The sequence below is a fragment of the Copadichromis virginalis genome, linkage group LG7, assembly GCF_057382275.1.
Source record: "Copadichromis virginalis isolate Kocher_CV1m ecotype Utaka linkage group LG7, C_Virginalis_male_GT1.1, whole genome shotgun sequence".
Taxonomy (NCBI): Eukaryota; Metazoa; Chordata; class Actinopteri; order Cichliformes; family Cichlidae; genus Copadichromis; species Copadichromis virginalis.
Genome location: NC_140624.1, coordinates 62,224,425 through 62,247,098, shown reverse-complemented (window position 1 = coordinate 62,247,098; position 22,674 = coordinate 62,224,425). Strand labels below are relative to the sequence as shown.

At 40.8% G+C, this 22,674-nt stretch overlaps 1 protein-coding gene across 1 annotated transcript in view; it reads right to left on the bottom strand.

The window, feature by feature from the left end:
* The window catches only part of pkn3 (protein kinase N3), a 32,007-nt gene that overhangs the window by 6,762 nt on the left and 2,571 nt on the right, over positions 1-22,674 (bottom strand). Inside the window, exons 2-19 of the mRNA XM_085464630.1 lie at positions 21,738-22,014; positions 20,320-20,489; positions 19,466-19,589; positions 18,252-18,403; positions 17,245-17,464; positions 16,905-17,063; positions 15,422-15,531; positions 10,902-11,045; positions 10,640-10,715; positions 6,732-6,882; positions 5,054-5,144; positions 4,466-4,527; positions 3,986-4,055; positions 3,619-3,710; positions 742-918; positions 598-660; positions 425-501; positions 28-170 (exon numbers count right to left, since the gene is read on the bottom strand). Coding sequence (XP_085320756.1) covers positions 28-170; positions 425-501; positions 598-660; positions 742-918; positions 3,619-3,710; positions 3,986-4,055; positions 4,466-4,527; positions 5,054-5,144; positions 6,732-6,882; positions 10,640-10,715; positions 10,902-11,045; positions 15,422-15,531; positions 16,905-17,063; positions 17,245-17,464; positions 18,252-18,403; positions 19,466-19,589; positions 20,320-20,489; positions 21,738-22,014 — 2,358 coding nt within the window. The remainder of the gene's footprint in view (positions 1-27; positions 171-424; positions 502-597; positions 661-741; positions 919-3,618; positions 3,711-3,985; positions 4,056-4,465; positions 4,528-5,053; positions 5,145-6,731; positions 6,883-10,639; positions 10,716-10,901; positions 11,046-15,421; positions 15,532-16,904; positions 17,064-17,244; positions 17,465-18,251; positions 18,404-19,465; positions 19,590-20,319; positions 20,490-21,737; positions 22,015-22,674) is intronic.

Sequence of the window (22,674 nt, the reverse complement as noted above, 5' to 3'; positions counted from 1 at the left end):
TATATACAGTCTATGGTTTACACTGACCTCCCCCACCAGCATCTCATAGACGAGGACCCCCAGCCCCCACCAGTCCACACTGCGGGTGTAATTGCTGTCTGTCAGCACCTCTGGAGCCAGGAACTCTGGTGTGCCACAAAAGGTTGATGTGCGATCCCCGTGGCCCATTTCTATGCACAGTAAAGTGTCACAGAGTGACGACAGGGATTGATTACATACTTGTTTAGTTGGTACTGTTCATGCATATAAGTGTGAGTGATTAATTACAAACTATCCATGTACATTCATAGCCTTTGACACAAACACTATAGAGTTCTGAAATCTGGCAAAACACAAAATCTAAAGCTTTGACTTTCTGCACTGAAGATACAGAGACCACACAGTTTGATTTTTCAACAAAAAAATAAAATTGAAATCTATTTACCTTCTTTGCACAAGCCAAAATCTGCTATCCTTACAAAGCCATCTGCGTCCATCAACAGATTGTCCAGCTTCAGGTCTCTGAATGACACAAACAGAAAAAATGATGCCTCATGCTCCTGACATGCAGCTCATAGTTACGAGGACATAGTAATAAATTGCCTTGAAAGGACTCACCTGTAAACTATTTTGTTTTTGTGGAGAAACTCTAGACCCAAAAGCACACACGAGGAGAAAAACCTAAAAATCAGAGAAGTGGTAGAAATAACAGCACTATCCTGGATTGTAGCGGCAGGTTTTACAGAAAAAACATGAGCTCACCGAGCCTGACTCTCATTGAAGATGCTGTTGTGAATGTGCGTCATGAGGTCTCCTCCGGGCGAGTAGGCCATCACAAAGCACACGTGGTCTGCAGTCTGGAAACAGCCGTACAGGTTCACCAAGAATGGATGACGAGAGGAGTTGATCACTTCAAAGATCCTCTTTTCACACATGAGGCTGAACATGACCACACAGATACAGTGGTAGAAGTGACATATTAATACCCATCATCTCCTTCCAACAGTCTTAACTCTATTCAGACCCTTGCAGTTCAATCTTTAGATGTCACAGGTCAGAGTAATCATCGTCATACTGATATATGGTAATTAAAGATGGGGACAGAAATATGCAGATGCGAAGCGCTCCCAAATACTGTGCACCTTTTTGTGTCGGCTGGCTATTGAGCTACAAAAACAACAACACAACCCCCACCTCCATCCATCTTCCTCACCAAACGTGAGATTCCTCATAAACAAAATGGGAGGAGCTGCAATCAGAGATTTACTACAGCCGGGACGGGACACTAGACCATGTGTACAGTAACATTAAATGGGCCTACAGAGCAACACCCCTCCCCCGCCTAGTACAATCTGACCTGCTCTCTTTGCTCCTTATCCCTACCTACATCCACCTCAGTCCTCCAAGCACTTGGGTCATTAAAACATGGCCAGATGACACTCGCCTCCAGCTACAGGACTGTTTTGATCTAACAGCCTGTTCCATCTTCGAACAGCGGGACCTGGAAACCTGCACTCACTCTGTCCTTTTCTGTATTAAGTGTTGTGTGGCGAATGTGATAATGACTAAAACCCATCTGTTTTTCATAACCGAAAACCTTGGATGATGGGTAAAGTACCGGCACGGATCAGAACTCGTAACTCAGCCTTCAGGCTGAGGGACAGTTCCATGTACAGCGCTCCCACAGCCAACCTGAGGAAGGTATCCAACAGGCCAAGGAGGCCTACAGGAGGAGGACAGACGGCTTCCTCATTGATAACAACCCCCACCAGGTGTGGAGACCTCCAAGCCCTCACCAACTACAAAGGCCTTTTTACCAGGATTTTGATGAAGGTTTTGCTGTCAACCTCGATTAAGCTAATTGTGCGATAAGAGCCACACTTGTCAGGGGGTTTTATCCTTTTTAAGGATCAATGACATATTTGCTGTATACAATGACCTTGGGAGGGAGCCTGTCATTGCTGAGTGGAGATACATATTTGAGAGAGGCACTTTTAGTCAGTCCTAAATTATCTTATAAAATTCAGGTCCTTATCCATTCAGTCAAGGAGCTTTTCCATTCTGTAAAGCATTAATTACTTTTACATCTCCTTTTACAACAGAACCAGGGTCGGCTGTGACTACCTGGGGGTGAGGGTAAGAGAGGCGAGCAAAGAGACACTGAAAAAAACAAACTGGGAGAAAGGGATAACGTTCCAGCATGCAGGAACACTCATTAAAATTATAATTTGTATTCTATTTGATAAATCTTTTTGTCTGTTCTTCATCTAGCTCAACAGCTGTTCACCTAATCTGCAAATGGTGGGTGCATGCAAAGTCTGATGCTGTGTGGTTGAGCAGTTCTCACATTTTGCCTTTTACCTAAAAGTTGTTCTCTAGAGAGACTGCTCCATTCTGTGCAGGAGGAGGGACACACATACACAAGCATGTTTGTTTGGCTCTCTTTGTGTGTGCATTCATTTACATTAATGCATTCCCAAGATTCCTACACCTGCATTTAACCATTGCAGAGATTTACTCAAACTCTAAAGTAAAGTAACTTTAAACCCTGAAACTGCGCTCTGAAGGATAACTTTTAACAGAATTTCACTGCACCGATAGTCTAAAACTCACTTTATTATTTTCTCTTTCATTCCCTGCCACAACTGGCATCCATCACTCACTCACTCACTCGTGTAATTTAGATGAGAAAGCTAAACCCTATATTCTGCCCAGCCAAGTTTGTAATGGGCACAATCACAATCACTGAATCAGCCTTTAGCTGGCTTCTTTTCAAAACAATAACTTTGACTGTCTTGTGAAGGCATCTGTACACTGTAACTACAAAATATAACCTGGGTTACACAGGCACTAGTTTTATTCATGAACAGCCCTTAACTGATTTTTTTTTTTTTTTTTTTTTTTTTTTTTACTTTTAAAGAGGGAGGAACAGAGGACGATGTAGAGTGGAGGAAGATGCATACAGGTCGATTAGATGCAATCTGAAAGAGATGGGAGACTTCAGTTGATCAAAATGCTGCAGCAAGAGTACTGACACGGACTGGAAAGAGAGCGTATTTCATCCATACTGGCTCCCTGTTAAATCCTCCTAATATATTAAAAAGTAGAACAGGAGGGAGAGCCTTCAGCTTTCAGGCCCCTCTTCTATGGACCCAGCTCCCAGTTTAGATTCAGGAGACAGACACTATCTCTACTGTTAAGATCACGCTTCTAACTTTCCTTTTTGATAAAGCATATAGTTAGGGCTGGATCAGATGACCCTCAATCCTCACTTAGTTATGTTGCAATAGGCGTAGACTGCTGGGGGATTCCCATGATGCACTGAGCGTTTCCTCTTCACTTACTATGTGTTTATACACCTCTCTGCATTTAATCATTAGTAATTATTATTATCTCTGGCTCTTTTACACAGCATGTCTTTTTTCCCGTCTCCCTTCCTTCATCCCCAACCAGTTTTCAAAGGACAAGGTTAGCAAAGAAAAAACGGAATAGCTAAGGACATAAAGAACGTAGACATGCATATAGGGAGACTAGGTGTGGAAAAGAAAAGGTTTAATTTCATCAAGCACTGGGAACATGTCCAAGACACCATCCACTAGAGTCAAAGCATTTTGGAGAAGACGAGATGAGATTACATACCTGTCAACTTCATCACGTGTCACAATATCACCTTTCTTCAGGGCTTTGATGGCATACATTTTACCTGACCTCTTATACTCTGCTAGCAGCACCTTGCATCAAATAAAAGAAACAGAAGTAATGTGGCTTAGTAGATGCACACATGGTATAAATTAGAAAATCCTAGGTGTCTTCCTTCTTGATTTACAGGATTTTCAGAAAAACTTGATCTCTGACCTTAGCTTTGAGGTCAAGGTCACTGAGATTTGAATTCAGATTTGCAATCACTACATTGCAATAGTTGCATATAAATTGTATTCCATGTTTAATGAAATGTTGCAGTCCCACTGTTGCCTTACAAATATAGGAAAGTAAGTTTAATGTATACCTTTCCAAAGTGACCTCTCCCTAGGACTGAAATACACTTGAAGTCTTCTATTTGAAGCCCTTTATCCTTCCTGCATGAGGATACAAAAGTGCACATGTTTATGTCCTGAAAGATTCCTTCATTGATTTCAGAGAAAAAAAAAAGAATAAATAAAAATCAGTGTCTTTGTTACCAGAAACTAGAGAAGCAAACTTCAAACATTTATGTTACTGAGACGTGAACCTTCCGTTTGGATCCCAAACGAACATCTTCAAATATTTCATCTACACAGAATATCTACACATATCGACACAGAACCTTTAGATGTATATTACTTTAGAACTGGAACCACAGGAAGTTAAGTGTGGTTTATTTTTACTTATCCTATTTCACAGAAGGAAATAAAATCTTGGGTTGGTGATCTGGAGTACCCGAAAACTGTCTAATCAAACCTAACAAATTCACAAACATTAAGAAAAAAAATAAATCAGTATGACTTACAGTGTAGGTGGAAGAACAGACGGTTGTCTCTTTGGCTTTGGACTCTTGTTCTCATTGGAAGACTGTTTTTTGTTTTTTTTAGCAAAACAGAAAATAGATGAACTGACAGAAAGTGAATCCTTACAGAAAAACAAGAGCAGTATGCGAGCCAAAGCTGTAAATTCCCTCCACACCATCCATGAATTCAAAAGAGACTGATCCCAACCCTGATTACTTTAGGATACTTTCTAGAAAACATTATGATAATACGTTTCAGTTTTTATTACTTCAATTTGATATCTATTTGTAAAGATATGACGCCAAAGTTCAGATTTTCTCATCTCTCACAATACTAAATATTTTTTCCATAAATTCCTGGATCCAGAACTGGATTAACTCCAAAAGGTTGTCACATCTGAATTGAACCATGCACCAGTACTGTAACCATTTTCATTCAAATCATCCATAACTTTTTGAATATTCCTGGTAACAAACTGGACTAATCAGTTGCCTCCTCGGACCATAGATGATTAGTTTAGTTATTTTGTTAAACACGTTACAAATGCATCTAGTGTTTGTATTCATTTGTCACGCAGACGGGAAGCTTACCAGTGGGGAGTTTTTACTGTTCTTTCTTATGGAATGTGGAGATCTGCCTGGTGGTTCTTCAGCAAAATTCAGACTCATTACTTCAGGTTCTCTTAAATAAACCAGAACAAAATATAGTTTATTACACTGTACCATTCTGCAGTTATTGTCTTGAATTAAGAAACTGACAAATAAATCATTAAAAATGATACAAACTTCAATAAACAAAAAGGGCGAGCCATTAGAAAAAAGAAAAATATTAAATATAAAAAAAATATTAAATTTGTCTCATATTAATACAACAGAAATCAGATCAAACCCGAAAACAGGTCTATATTACAAGCGGTACTTAATCTAAAGTAGACCCATCTCCGTCTGTGTGGAGCCTGCATGCTCCCCATGTGTCTGTGAGGGCTTCCTCCCACAGTCAAAGGCATACATGATGTGAGGCAGAGTGCTTTAAGTATATAAATATATTTGAATTATATCTAAATGTATGATTAAAATGCAACATGATTCTTTTGGATTGCCCAAAACAATTCCATTCATGAGCTGAATAAATCCTGATTAAGGTATACCAACCTCATAAGGATAGCATCAAATCTTTTAAACAGATAAAAGATGAGCTTAACATCAGCAATAGACTTCTGCTATTTAAAATTAAGAAATGTCTTAATGTGACACGAGGAGTGGGAAAAAGTTACAGAGAAAATGGGGGTGAGAAATTTATAACTGCAAATACTACATTACAAGTAAAAAGGAAATCTGCAACGGAGCACACAGGGTAACAAGCTCAAACTCTTGGAGAGAATTCAAATGGAACGGCCCACGCCACTAATACATGCTGGAGAAAATGTGGTACACATACTGGGACTTGCATACATATATTCTGGCCATGTGCAGAGTTAGATATTGGAAGAACGTTTTCTGTGCGCTCACCAAAATTTGGCTAAAGAAGATTATTGGTGGCAGCAATTACATGCATTACAATTAGACGGCTGAAGGCCGACACTCCAACTTATCACATGTGGTTGGATAGACTTTGGGAAATCTGACTAATGGAGCAAATCTCGTACTACCTAAGGCTTTAGAAACACTTATTTATTAGGAGATGGAGACTTAATTTTACATTTTTTCAACAACGAAGAGAGAGAAACACATTAGCGGGCTAGAAGGGGGCATGGAATTTTAAATTTAAATCTGATTAATGGGGTTTCCTCTCTATTATTGTAAGGTCCTTATTGGGGGCGACTGTTGTTGTGATTTGGCACTATATTCATTTTTTTTAAATGAAATCTTAATTAAATTCTCTTTATAACATCTATGAGCATTTTCTCATTCAATTGGTCAAATGACCCTTGCAAAAACAAACTACCAACAATCATGTATGTATTCTTTCTGTAGTGTAAGTTTTTGTTGCTGTGTATTTTTCCCCCCACTAATTTTTCTTGTATGTCTGCACAGGGTTTTTTTGGAGAGCAAGAAAATATAGAATCACACATTTTTATAACCTTCAATAACATTACACAACCACTCCAAATACAGTCCAGTGATAACATTAGATTCAGCCTTCCAGTCAAGTTAATCTGTCCAGTCTGATAATATGAGCAGAAAAACAGCCTAAAGCAAACAACTTATTATTTCACTCTTTCATAGATGTCACAAAGAGATATTTCTGGGTCACAACACAGAGCCTTACTGTGCTGGTGAAAGAGCTGATGTAGTACTGGGCGCTGCTAATGGAGGGCTCATGGGCTCCAGTGAGTTGCAAGGAGGCAGGATGCTCATCATCAAACGGCCCCAAGCAGCAAAGTTCATGTTCATTTGGGCGGCACGCAGGAAGTGCTTCCCTGTGAGCAGGAATGATGGGAGAAAATTAAATCTGAGCTACATGACTGAAAAGGTTTTACATGCAGCAAATACTATGTAAAGAGAAAATGCAGTGCTCAAAAAACTTTGAAAACACCTCAGATCTCAATGGGAAAAGAAGCCATGTGGATATCTCCACTGATGTGGAATAAATAATGTATTATGAATGAAAGGTTACCACATTGTTTGATGGCAATGAAAGTACAGAGGGCTGCATTTAAAAACACCCCAAAAATTAAAGTGAAAAAACAAAACAAAAAAAACAACGATGCCGCAGGCTGAAATTTTATTGCAGTAACTCAGAATGGCACTCAGCAGTTTGTATAGCCTCCACATGCTCAGAGGTATTATGTTTGATTTAAGTCATGCAAGTGTGGGGACAGTCAAAGGAATAAATTCCTTAATTTTCCACGAACTTCCAGCATATTCTCCCCACATGAGGCTGGGCATTGTCATGAACCAGGAGGAACCCAGGACCCACTATACCAGTGACAATGAGTCCAAGAGTTTCAACCTGATACCTAAAGGTAATCACGGTGTCCTTGCCTAGCCTGTAGAGTTCTATGCATCCCTCCATGGATATGCCTCTACAGACCATTACTGACCTACCATTAAACCAGTCGTGTTGACCAATGTTACAGGCAGCATAATGTTCTCCATGGCTTCTCCAAATCCTTTTAACATCTGCCACATGGGAACCTACATGGGAATCTGTAAAAACCCCAAAGCACCAGTTCTGGTAATCTACAGGGTGGGCCATTTATATGGATACACTGTAATAACATGGGAATGGTTGGTGATATTAAAGTCCTGTTTGTGGCACATTAGTATATGTGAGGGGGCAAACTTCTCAAGATGGGTGGTGACCATGGTGGCCATTTAGAAGTCGGCCATCTTGGATACAACTTTTGTTTTTTCCCCCCCCCCATAGGAAGAGGGCCATGTGACACATCAAACTTATTGGTAATGTCACAAGAAAAACAATGGTGTGCTTGGTTTCAACGTAACTTTATTCTTTCGTGAGTTATTTACAAGTTTCTCTTTGTTCGCAGCCATTGACATGTCGAAGAGGTTAACACGTGAGGAACGGATCGAAATTGTGTTGATATCTGGTGAACGCAGTAACCGGGTCATTGCAGCAGATTTCAATGCAAGACACCCTACGAGACCACCCATCTCCCATGCTACAGTTAGCAAACTGCTTGCTAAGTTTCGTGAAACTGGTTCAGTGTTGGATTTGCCAAAATGTGGACGCAAGAAAACCGTCACTAATGAAGAAACATCAGAGGCTGTCCTAGTTTCATTCAGCAAGAGCCCACAGCGTAGCACTCGCCGCATGTCACTGGAGAGTGGCATTAGTCGAACATCCCTTCGGTGGATATTAGCTACTCACAAATGGCACCCTTACAAACTCCAGCTACTGCAGCATCTCAACGAGGATGACCCAGATCGGCGCACAGAATTTGCAGAATGGGCAAAACAAAAATTGGAACAGGACCCTCAGTTCACGCAGAAGATTTTGTTCAGTGATGAGGCAAACTTTTATGTGAATGGTGAAGTTAACAAACAAAACCACCGCTATTGGTCTGACGCTAACCCACATTGGATGGATCCCTACAAGACTGTTGGACCAACAAAAGTGATGGTTTGGTGTGGTATATATGGTACAACGATATTTGAAATTGCTACATGATGATGTGTTTCCCTCTTTATGCACTGAAGCTGGCACGTTCCCTGAGTTTTTCCAGCAAGATGATGCACCACCACATTATGGGTGCCAGGTCCGAGCATTCCTAGATGAACAGTTTCCTGGAAAGTGGATTGGTCGTCGTGGGCCAGTTGAATGGCCCCCATGTCTCCCGATCTGACCCCCTTAGACTTTTATCTTTGGGGTCATCTGAAGGCAATTGTCTATGGTGTGAAGATACAAGATGTGCAGCACCTGAAACTACGGATACTGGATGCCTGTGCTGACATTTCTCCTGCGGTGTTGCTATCAGTGTGTGAAGAGTGGGAGAAGAGGGTTGCATTGACAATCCAACACAATGGGCAGCACATTGAACACATTTTATAAGTGGTCAGAAACTTGTAAATAACTCATGAAGGAATAAAGTTATGTTGAAACCAAGCACACCATTGTTTTTCTTGTGACATTACCAATAAGTTTGATGTGTCACATGGCCCTCTTCCTATTGAAAAAACAAAAGTTGTATCCAAGATGGCCGACTTCTAAATGGCCACCATGGTCACCACCCATCTTGAGGAGTTTGCCCCCTCACATATACTAATGTTCCACAAACAGGACTTTAACATCACCAACCATTCCCATGTTATTACGGTGCATCCATATAAATGGCCCACCCTGTATAGTAAATGGCTCCAGTGTGGCAGACAGAGTCCACATGCCCCACGTGAGGATGTCAGCCCTCCCTCATGACCTTATAAGGCCCGGTGTTTCTAATTGTTCGGTCAGAGACACTGACACCAGCAGCCAGCTGGAGGTCATTTTGTATCTCTGGTAGTGCTCATCTTGTTCTTCCTTACACAGATACTGGTCCTGCTGATGGGTTAGCCTTCTACAGCCCTGTCCAGCTTTCCTAGAGTAACTGCCTGTATCCAGGACTCACCTCTATGTTCTTAAGACTGTTCTGTTACCAGCAAACCTTCTGGTAATGACATGTATTGATGTGCCATACTGAAGGAGTTGGACCACGTGTGCAACCCATGCAGGGGTCCAGGTATCACCTCATGACACCAGTAGTGACACTGAGCCTAGCCAAAAGCAAAATTACTCAAAAAACATGCAGAAAAAATGAAGAGGGAAAAATGTCAGCGGGTCTCCATCTGTAAAGCCATTCCTGATTTTGGGGTTGTCTTCTGTTGCCCCTCTAGTGAACCTGTTATTAATTTCATTACCACCAAACCAGATGAAAGTGATTAACACCCACCGCTGCCATTTAACTGACCAAATCAAAATGTCAGAAGTTTATGTGAGATGCAATACTCTGAGAAAAAAAAAAGAAAAAGTGTTCCTTCTCAAATAGTCTTTTTTTCTTGAAATACAGTACATGTAACCATATTCTCTAAACATTTGCTTAGTAATATTTAAAAAACAATTGGTACCAGAGGGTTTCTGATTTGTTGTGTGCACATAAAACAGCTTGGCTACAAAACCTACAGATCAGCTGATATCAAAGCACACATAATGCTCAGCTGATATGCCATTGTATATATAGCATGCCCTACTGTACCCAGTAGGGCATGCTATAAAAGCCACTTGACCTGTCCATCATTGGACACCTGCCAGCTGCTCTTATCGTAGTGACATTTTGCACAGACACACCAGGAGCAACATTTTATGTCTATCTGTCAAAGCTAAAGAGGAGATGAAGTAGACTATAGCAATTCTAAGTAAGAAAGATTGTGAAAGCATCCAAGAATTGTTTCAGAGGTTCTAGATTTAAAACAGTGCTGAGAGAAACGAGCAGTCACAAAATAAGTATCCTTACTGTGGACATAATGAAGTTTCATTTTGCATTATTTATGTAATTACTATCAGTATGAAAAGGGTGAGATAAAGGTTTAGCATCAAATGCAATAAACAGAAAATGATCAGATTTTCCATTCAAGAACTGCCTGATAACAACTGAAATGGTCAAGGATAAATCGACATTTATCAACAAATCTAAAAAAAAATAAAAAAATAAAAAAAATGGAAAAAATATTAATTGGTGCCACCTTTTTCTTTAGGGAAAATTCGCTTCTGCCTCTGGAGCTTGAAGGGACGCTCAATGACAGGATTTATAAATGTCACCTGGAAATGAACAGAGAAAGCGATCAGGATACAGTTACAGAAATATACTGTACATGTGTTTAACCATGGGATACCCCTCTGAAATGATATAACCTAAGCTTGTGGCCATGTCCATCTTTTATGTACAGTCTATGCATGCCACAGAGGTAAATAAACAGTTTGAAGACTAGATATGAACAGGAGAACCTCAATAAAGAGAACGCCCTGCGGCTCCAGCTGGAGGCACATGCCATGTCGCTGGTTATCAAGGAAGTCTTCAAGCCGCAAGAACTTCACTCCACTTAATGCTCGCCAGTCTCTCCAGTACACAGCAATTTCCAGCTCCCTGGACTAGACCAACACACAGAAACATGCACACGTATGTGCACACACATGGATTACAATTCAGATATTTTCCTCATTTCATATTTAATTTGCATTAATTCTTGTTTCTGAATTATTACATTTGGTGTGAGGGATGTTCTGTTTTCAAAATAGCTACAAACAGGTTTCACTCACTGTCATTCTTAGTCTTTACCATTTACAATTTATTAAACTTAAAAACCCTGAATTTTGAGAGAAACAGCCAGACAGATTTGGTAATCAACTAACATTTAGAAATGTTAAAATGTAAGGTAATAAGATATTTTACTTTAGGACGCGACAGTTAGAAAGAAAATTGGTGAACTTCATGAGTTCAAGATGAAATGGAACAATAAAAAAACAACTTCACTCAAACAACTATGGTCAAGTGATTATTTATTATACATACCTACATTTAAAAATTATTTTTTTTATTATGAGGTTTTTCCTATTAGTCATCTACACCAGTCAGCCACATTTTGTAGGTAATTCCAGAATACACAGCTACATAGTCCTACAGGCAATGCTCAGTGGCTAGTGGATCTAGGAGCAGTGCAGTGAGCTTCTTCAGCCAGTAGGGCTGAAGAAGCTCACAGCACTGCATGAGCATCTGGCAGTACAAATGAAACAGCTGCTAGTCGATGAGAGACACCCAGAATGGCTTACTGAAGGCCGGACAGTCCTGATCCCCAAGGACCCTCAGAAGGGTCCAGTCCCATCCAAATACCAGCCAATAACCTGCCTCAGTACCACATGGAAGCTGCTGTCAGGCATCAAAGCAGCTAAGCTGAACGGGCACATGGCGCAATACTCGAGTGGGGCACAGAAAGGAATTGGCAAGAATACCAGAGGGGCAAAAGACCAGCTAAGGGTAGACAGAGTAGTCGCCTGAGACTGAAAGACTAGAATGACCAACCTGTGCACTGCCTGGATTGATTACAAGAAGGCCTATGACTCAATGACCCACACCTTGAATGCCTTGAACAGTACAAGATCAACAGGACCCCAAGAGCCTTCATCAGGAACTCAATGGGAATGTTGCGTATGACACTAGAGGCCAACTTGAAGCCCATAAAACAGGTCACCATCAAGTGTGGGGAGCTACCAAGAAGATGTTCTGTCCCCAGTGGTGTTTTGCACAAGCCTGAGCCCCCTCAGTGAGATCATTGACAAGATTACATACGGGTACCAACTACAGAATGGAGCAATTGTCAGCCACCTACCCTAAATGGATGACATCAAGCTGTATGCCAAGAGTAAATGAGACATCGATTCACTGATCCACACCTTCAGCATCTCCAGCAAGGACATGTCGTTCAGATTGGAGAAGTGTAGTCGGATGGTGACAAAGAACTGGAAGGTAGTCAGAACTGAAGGGATCAAACTATCAGAAGGCAACATTGCCAACATTGAGAACAACTACAAGTACCTGGTAATACCACAAGCAAATGCGAACCATGAAGAGGCTGCTAGAAAAGCTGCAACAAAAACACAGAGGGTCAGGCAAGTGCTGAGAAGTCAGGTGAACAGTAAGAATAAGATCCATGCTACCAACACCTACGCCCTGCCTGTGATCAGGTACCCCTGCTGAGATAATAAGCTGCCCAAAGGAAGAGACGGAAGGCACTAACATCAAGACAAGGAAGCTCCTGACCATGCATGGAGGGTTTCCCCCCCAAGTCCAGCACCCTGAGACTGTATGCTAATCGAAAGGAAGGAGCCCGGGGACTGGTGAGTGTCAGCACCACAGCCCAGGATGAGACAACGAACATCCACAAGTTCATCAGCAAAAAGATGGCCACGACTGACTAACTCAGGCAGCAGAAATGCAAGAAAGAGGAGCAAGAGGAAGAACCATCATGGAAGGGCAGGCCCCTGCATGGTATATACTACCGGAAGATACAGGAAGTGGCTGACATCCCGAAATCGTACCAGTGGCTGGACAACACTAAATTGAACGACAGCACAGAGGCACTAACAGGAAAGGGCAGAGCAGGCTGTACCTGCTGTGGAGACTCAGGTCTTTTGGAGTGAAGGGCCCACTCCTGAAGACCTTCTATGACTGTGGTGGCCTCAGCCATCTTTTACGGTGTGGTCTGCTGGAGTGGCAGCATCTCTGCTGGGGAAAGGAAGAGACTAAACAGGCTGATCCGGAGGCCCAGCTCTGTTCTAGGATGCCCTCTGGACCCAGTGGAGGTGGTGAGTGACAGGAGAAAGGTGGCTAAGCTGTCATCCCTGTTGGACAACATCTCCCACCCCATGCAGGAGACTCTGACAGCACTGAGCAGCTCCTTCAGTGGCAGGCTGCTGCACCCACGATGTGGGACGGAGAGATTTCACAGGTCTTTCCTCCCCACTGCTGTCAGACTCCACAACAAAGACTTCAACTGATCAAACACACGCATCCACACATGCGCAATAACACTAAGTGCAATACTCTTTTCTGGGATCGTTGTATTATACTCAATTGTATATAGCATTTGTATTCTATTTTTATTCAATTGTATATAGTATTTTATTCTATTCTATTGTGTGCAGTATCTTATTGATATCTTATTCTAGTGTTTATTTTTTTCTATGTAACTTTGCACTGTGCACTGCTGTAACAAAACAAATTTCCCACACGTGGGACTATTAAAGGTTATCTTATCTTAATCATGGCAGCACAAGAACAAGCTCTAATCACAAGATCCATAGAGGCTGGGGTCTATACCAGGCAAGACCCCAGGTGCAGGCTGTGTAAAGTTACCCCTGAGACAATCCAGCACAAATGGACCGCCATAACCAAGTGGCCATCTGTGCAGAGTATAGCCTGAAAGTCCCGAGGTCAAAATGGGAGACGCCCCGGTCCAGAATGACCAAGCTAAGATCCTGTGGGATTTCCAGATGCAGACGGACAAAATAGTGATGGCTACCCAACTGGACATGGTAGAGGAAGATGGCTGTAGTGACAGATGTAACATCAGGAAAAAGGAACACGAGAGGCTTGAGAAGTACCAAGGGCTCAGAGAAGAGCTTGAGAAAATGTGGAAGGTGAAGGTAACAGTGGTCCCAGTGATAATCGGAGCACTAGGTGCGGTGACTCCCAAACTAGGCGAGTGGCTCCAACAGATCCCAGGAACAAAATCCAAGATCTCTGTCCACAAGAGCGCAGTCCTAGGAACAGGAAAGATACCCCAAGGGACCCTCAAACTCTCAGGCCTCTGGTAGAGGAACAGAGCTTGAAGGAACAAAAGACCGCCCGCAGGGGCGAGGGGAATTATTTACAAGAGGACTCTGACACGGCTGACTATCTCATGTTTTGTTAGACACAAAATCAGCATGATTTCAGGTCTGAGTCAGTTCGGGATCCGATTTTTATATGTGCCAGTGCCTTGGGAAAAAAAAAAAAGACCTCACAATCCGACTCTGGGAGGAATAAGTATTTACGCAAGTAACAGAAAATCTTTTTCGTTTCTTCTGACTACTAGTATGAAGAGGTTATACAATATCTCTGACCGCAAAGGAAAACTGTGTGAATTCTTGTCCTAAACATTATACAAAAAGGTACTTTTACACATCACACATTCTGCTTCTAAAATGATTTTTATGTCTGAAATTTGACTCTTCACAAGGACAAATTTGTTTACAGAATGACAGTTGCAAGAAAAATACAGTGAGTTGAATTATCAGGATTTTTTGCCTTGATTCACTAAACAAAAATTGGCTTTATATAAATAAGCAGTTCTACTTTTCTGGATACACTCACCTTTTATAATAAAATAAATACAGAAACACTGGAAACAAAAGGTTCAAACTTTCTTTATAGAGAAAGAATGGGCAACAACTACTTTTTTAACTATTTTTCATGTTATTCCAGTTTGTAATGTAGTCTCTGTCAATCAGAACAAAGTTGGTTTAAAGGGAGCTAAAACGAAATTTGATGAGAATAAATATCGTTAATATTAAAAAGCGACACATGGAAGGCTACTCCAGCAGTCGCTAAGAAGAAAAGAAGTGAACTGTGGAGTTGGAGAAGAATAAGCCCATGCTGTGAATCTGAGGATAAAAGATTCTTCTTTCCTTCACCAAGCTGAGATCCCATGCTGTCTGTGAACAAGATTTTTTTTTTTTCTTCATAAAACAAAGAAAACTACCAAGCCAAATCCCCTGAAATTGGTGAAGAGATAGAGAATGGGCAAAGACACAATCAACTGAATTTTGGTGCAGGTGCAAATCACTTTCTTCAAAGCTGCGTTGTTCTTGACAGAGAATAACCTATTTGCATGCACGTGTAGTCTGAAACCTAACTAATTTAACGCTGTCATAATATATTAGTGATGATTTGAAATAATCCTTAAAGCAAGTACATGGCAGCCACTGACCCGTTCTAGTTCAATGCTGAAGCTCTGGCCCCAGGCCTCTTTGCCCAGCTGTCTCCACTGTGTGCGCCCCACTACTCTGTTGTCAACCTTCAGCACTGCACTTATCTCCGCTGAAAAACAAAGAAAACAGATGCAGTCAGAAAACTAATCAAAACGAAAACCTGTAAGTTACCATAAATTCAGGGCTTACTACATTTCTTAGACCTAATGTCATAAAAACAGGAAAACAAGCAATTTAGAAATCTTTCAAAATGTATATGGAGAAACATCTACCTCAGTAAGAAATAGACTCATATTATCAAGTCTTCAAAGATTAACAAACCGCCGAAGAATGTCTCCACGAGGAACTAGGAAATGTAAATAATTTAGATCATGGTCATGAGGACCAGGATTAAAACTACTTTTAGTATGAATTATGTTACCCACGGAAATGCTCCTAAACTTCAGTAACTCTTGGGTGGGGTCTGCAGAGTTAAAGAGGCAGCAGAACCCACAAGACTGCCATGATCCAAACATTTCTGAGTGGCTGGAAGCTGACTGAAATTAAAATGGTGCAAAGATTTGGCCATGTCTACAGAGCCTGTAAAATACTTTTGCTTATTTTCAGTCCTGCAATTTTGGTGGAAAAAACCTTGAGCCTGTCTGTATTTCTTACTTGTATTGTCTGTTTTTGTTACTGTTTGTACTGGAGCACTGTAACCAACATAATTTCCCCTAGGGATCAATAAAGTATTCTGATTCTGATTGTTTTTGTGTATCCTTCAAGTGTTTTGAATCTGCGTTGCTGCTTTTGTTCACCTCTTTTTTTCTTCTGAAAAGCAGTAAATCACCACCAACTGTAGCATAACACACTTACAGTTGGTACAGAACTGTGTCACAATAATTCCTATAATAGCTACTGTGGTGTGAATGAGACACGGTGGGTCCAGGGATCATAGGTTTGAGCCATTTTATTCAATATTTGTCACACCACAACACTCCAACCCCTGAGTCCCCGTGTTTTTAACTAGGCGGGCGTGGTCTGCGGTGCCGTGCAGGGAGGGTTGACGCACCTGCATGGCATCCTTAATCACGCCCGCCAGCACAGCTACCTAATGGACAGGAGTAGTTTGTTTTGTGTACAGTCCATCCATTCATTCCACTTAATCCAGCCCCTCCCAGTTACAATGGGGTGACAGGCGGGAAACACCCTAGAGAGGTTGCAAGCCTGTCGTAGGGCTAACACAGAGAGACAGACATCTAGATCCAGATAACCTACAGTCTGAAAGAACCTTTCAGTTACTGGGACAAAATATCTAATGGAAATGTAGCTAATACTCGACTACAACTTCAGGTTTGTATTGAAATACAAAAATGTTCGTCTTGTCAGTTTTACCATTTCTGAAACCAATTACTTGTTAGTTTAAGTGTCCATTACTGGATTTTTGCATTTTATGACACAAAGAAAATTAAAAGGTCTAAAAAAAAAAAAAAGTTGACTTACAGGAAATGTCTTCAGCCTTGGCACTGCGTCCGGTTCGTACCTTCAGAGACTTCATATCCGAGATGCTCCCAGAGGTGGTTGAGACACTGGTCACACAACTACGGCCTGGAACTGACTCCAACAGGTCCTGGCAACCCATCAAACATACCTCCAAACGACCTAAGGAAAAGTGTTTCAGTCATTAGTTCTTACTTGGGATAACATTACTGAAAATTCAATGGAAAGCTGCTTAAGGTAAAAAAAAAAAAAACATTTTAAATTTAAATGTTGTTATGAACGGTTATTTAATAAAATGACTATCAAAATTTTGCTTTAAAAGAGTCTAGCAGACTTAAACAACCTGTTAGACTGGCTGGTTTGAAGAAGGATGAAGATGAAGAAGAGGCTGGAGCCTGGGAGTGTTTCTTTGGAGTGCCGTAAGAAGGTGAGGTGCCTACTATTAAAGCCTCTTTAATGGTAGCATGTGTGGGATGATCATGAGCCAGCTCACATAAACGTCTCTCCAACGAGAGACGCAACAAATCCACCTTTTGAGATGACTCCTGCATTCGCGCCTGGGCCTGAAGGATACAGAAATGCAATCTCTGATGCAACAATATTAATAATTATGTTGCAATTAATTGCAAACATATGGAGTTCAGATTATATCTCAATCTGTATGTATGCATGTAATCAGATTTATATTTACGCACTGAAATTTGGAAATGTGTATTGTAATCTGCTCACTATGCAAAAATATCATAAAAACATGAGCTGTACATAGACATAGACTGTAAATATGAACACAATTTGAAAAACCAGTAATACCCAATTGTTTGGGTTCACTTCTAATCAAACTACTAAACAAAAGTAGTTTTTTGATCTAATCTATCATGAAACTGACCATAAGTGTTTTAAATGACAAAAAAACATGTATATGTGTGCTTCAGTATCACCCTGACAAAGGATGCTTCTAATTTTAGAGATATTGCACAAATAAATCAAGGCAAATAGTGAATGGAATGGTTTTTCTATAGCACCTCTCAACTCACTTTGAGCACTCAAACCACACATACAGCAAAGTGCATTTAACAAACATTCACACACATACACATTTATGAATGCATCAGAGGCAATTCAGGCTTCAGTATCTAGGAGTCAGGGATTGACTGTGATTGGTAGATCACCTGCTCTACCACTCGAGCCACAGCCATCCCAGGGCAGTTCTACATATTGTGGAATATATTGTGAAGGTCACCTTGAACTCAACTGTAGTTCAAAAATGTTCATTCTAACTATTTATAGCCATCGTGTTCTTGTTGTAGCTGTTAGGTTGGTGAAAGTGAAGACATTCCAGCTGGTACCCACTTCTGCAAGTATTCGGCGGTCCTGGACTTTATGCCCGCTCAGTTGCTTCACCACATTTTTGGCTCCTTCTGCTACAGCTGATTCAATCTTCATGTGGTGAATTAATTCAGCAACTCGCAGCTCCACAGGACTGATCATCTCCATAGAATGACCTTAGTGCAGATGAACAAAACAGTCACCACCACCACCAGTAATCACCACTGTACTAAAATTAGTAAAATATCAATTATTAACATGTCTAAGGAACTTGGAAAGAAAAGCATCTGGACTTCTTTAAGTTGTTTTAGGACATTTCACCTCTCATCCGAGAAGCTTCTTCAGCTCTAAGAGCAATTGATGGAGAGTCCCCAAGAGGATCATGGACCCCCCCATTGATCCTCTGCATAATCACTTGAGCCAAGGTCTGAAAATGGGTGTGGTTCACAATCAGCGAAGGTTTCAGGTGAACCCATTGTGAGATGTAGCCCCACCTTATCATGTGATTTACTGAGATCTCTACTGGGATCTCAAAACTGGATTATAGATGGCAGACAGCTGATGTCGTAAGCACCGCCCTCTGTTCAAAGAGAGCCGTTCACAGTTGACATAGATGGCTTCTTTCACTTATCTCAAACCATCTGTCTTCTCTGTCCTAAATTTTAACAGTGGCATCCTCAAAATAATGACCTTTGACCTTTAGATGCAGATGAACAGCTGAGTCTTGTCCTGTTGAGGTGGCTCTTCCATGTTGTGAGATGCGTTTATGAAGTGGCTGTTTGGTCTCTCCAATGTAGAGGTCTGAGCATTCCTCACTACACTGCACCGCATACACTACGTTGTTAATTTTGTGTTTGGGAGTTTTGTCTTTGGGATGAACCAGTTTGTGTCTGAGTGTGTGGCTGGGTCTGGGACTCTAACCTAACTTAAAGAAGTCCAAACGCTTTTCTTTCCAAGCTCCTTAGACTACGATGACCTGGAGGACTAAGAACCTTCACAGACATTTCCATAACATCTAAGCACACTCCAACTACTTAAGACCATAAGACACAGAACAGAATACAAATTCATTTGCATTCAATATAAATTTGATATTTTCTCAAGTCATTTTTGATCCATTATGTTTCACATTCATTTTGTTTATTGAAACATACTGAAGACAAACCGTCAGTATAAGATATCTGCAGTGAAAACACTGCCCATACAAGAACAGTACGTGTGTGAGTGATAAGATTTACCATATTTGCCATCCTCCTCTCCATCTCTGGCTTGACTGACTTTAACAATCTGCATGCGCAGCAGCTCTATTTTAGTACGACTGTCCCGCAACATCTGCTGGGCTGCAGAGAGCATCTTTCTGTCCTGGAAAATAAAACAAACAATTACAAACCAACACAGAACTTCTGATCAAGAGAAAGAAAGTAACTTAAAGGTCACACACACACACACACACACACACACACACACACACACACACACACACACACACACACACACGGGAAGTTTACTTTTTCAGGAAAGGTTAGAACTGTGATATGTGTTAGGCACACGATTTGATCTGTCATTTTGATTTAGCTCAGATGGTATAATGTTCTCTGCCCAGTTTATACAAGAAACTAAGTCATTCCAAAAGGATTTACACACGGTGCTTAACAGTATTAGTTCCCTCTTTGCCTTCAACAGCCTGATAATTAGACTGATAATTAACCTGGTCTACGCCCAGGCTGTCCATTCCCCTTCTCTAATATGTCAAAATGTCTGCATAAGAATGCCTTACTTCGAACTTTAAATGTATAAAAGTTTTAAATTTGAACTAACATCTCTAAATGACTTCATAAAGAGTAGTTATAAAGAAAGGCAGAACCTTGTTAACAAAAATACAAACTATTCTGCACAGTGAGAAATTCTAATTCATAAAGGCATCTGGCAAAGTGCTATAAGTCCAATCCTCCTCTTAATAATGTATTCAGTTACTGTAAAAGTTTTACATGGAACAGCAATTTACCACATGAGCCACTCAGAGAGTGTAAAGTGGTACTCGTGAGGCTTTGTGTGTTGTGCTATGCATAAATTAGGTCATGTTGTATAATACCTTAAATGAGCCATTAGTGTAAGTCTGGATCATGTTCTCAGCACCCTGTTTGACCTTGGTCTCCATGGTAAGTTGTTTCTTCAGTGTTCTGACTCGACTGTCCAGTGGTGATGTGACCTCTTCCCACTGACATGTCTCTCCTGACAGGTCTTCTTCTTCCTCTAAGTGACCTGCATGGAAAAAACAAAACATACAGGCTGTATAAAGGGTTAGGATACAAATAAGATAAATATTAGATGGATACCAACTTCAGATCAAGTGATTTATCTCTGTATAGTATAGTGGCCTTAGAAAAGTGGTGGTTAAGACAAATACAGCATAAAACACAGCATCCCCGACGTGTCCTGTCTGGGGGGCCTATATACACTGCTTAGAATTTTTCTGATTTAAGCATGTTGGGATTTTGCTTAGTTTATGACATTATGTAAAGAAACCATTCTTCTCACATAAAAAGAAGGGTAATGAATCAAATTTTCAATCTGCAGTCCCCATGGAGCTCCCAGGGGCAGATGGAAAGGTTTCTAAACATTATGCTCTCTGTGGGTAGCAGTGCAGCCCAGCTGACATCCACATGTAACAGCTTGTGTGTGCTGCAGCGCCCTTTACTGCAATCACTGATGCAATTTTATTGAATTCAATTTTATTTATATAGCATCAAAAATCACATCAACAGCTGCTTCAAGGCACTTTCTATTGTAAGGTCAAGGTCCTACAACAATAGATTGTCTGAAGTGTTACAAAATCGTGCATTTCTTTCCCTCCGTCTCTCCAACAATTTATACCTCATGTTTTCTGTAACTATGTGAATATCTGACAACAGGACTGCACTGCTGCTTTATTTATTTTTATCCAGTATATTAAAGATTAACCTTAATCAATGAACCTGGAGGTTTAGGGCAAAGTGCATACATATAAAATATAGTTTTCATAATATACCAACACAAGTCATTTACAGTGTGGTGGTTTCAACCAAAGTCCTAATTATTTGTATAAAAAGTTTTATGTGAATCAGTTTATATAGGAAAATGTTGGAGTGTGACTCAAGGATGATGGTAGCTTTTATCCATTCTGGTCTTATAAAACCCCAACGTTTTTATACTGGCTTCAATGGAAAACAGCTCTTGTAACCTCAAAAAGGGTGAAAACTAGCGACAGAAATGAGATACTGACAATGTTAACAGTTTGACTCCCTTTTTGTTCTCTCTAATTAACATCCATAACACGAGTCAGCAACAGTCAAACCTATGTTAAGAAACTGGATCTGGGTTTGTATTGGAATTCTGCTGACCTTGTTCTAGCCCCCCTTTTTTAAGGTCTTGTCTTCTGTTTGTTAAATGCAACAGAACCTGTGAAACAAATGGACTTGTACTCTTACTGGTTTTCCTCCTTCTACATGAAGGGAAAAAAGATTTTGTTACCTATGGCACTGTCTTTCTGTGTGGCCATAGACCTTGCGTTGAGTTCCTGCAGTTCCCAGTGCAGCTTCTCCAGCTTGCGGGTTGAGGCCTTAAGTTGGCCCTCCACATCAGCTGCACTCTTGCGGTTGGTGACTGCCCGTCGCAGCCTCTCGGCTGCCTCCTTGATCTTCAGCTCCCGCTGGATCTGCTGCCGGAGCACTGATCGAGCAGCTTCCAAACGCTGCTGAAACTCTGGGTCAAGAATATCCCACTCTTCCAGATTCTTCAGATTCCCATTCTGTAAGACAATAACACAGTTTCAGTCTCTTATTGGCGTGACTGCTAATTAAGGATATTCAGTCCTAAATGTATGATGTAAACATGCCAATGTCTCCTATTTTAGGTTTTCCCTTCTTAGGAATCAGTTGTTTTTCTTGATTACGTCCTTTAAACAGAAATATGTGTACATACCAAGTGATTTGGGGAAGCAGTAGGTGTGACAGTAGGTATGAAGTGTTTGAATGTTCAGATGCAACTCAAACAGAAGTTGGGCTGCCATGTTGTTTTTAGAGGGAAGAGGCATTCTTCTTCATTCTTCTTCAGATTTTGGTATTAGAAAGACTTCATACAACTTTTTTTTTTTTTTTTTTTAAATACTACAGTATTGTTACCGACTGTTAGCTAATTTTAGCAGTAAAGAAAAGCACAGCGACACAGGCCAATGCTACTGAGAAGAACTTGGAAAATCATCAGCAGTACAAAGCCGAACAATTAGAAAATGCAATTACACTAAACTATATAATGTAATTTAATCTGAATCAATAAAATTAGTTTAAAATAACCTGATTGGCGCAGCCAAAGCGAAATGAAAATCATCACCTGGCTAAACAGAAAAAAACTGATAAGGCTGCTAACCAAAAGCATCAATCTGGACCAACACTGCATCAACAACAGCGAA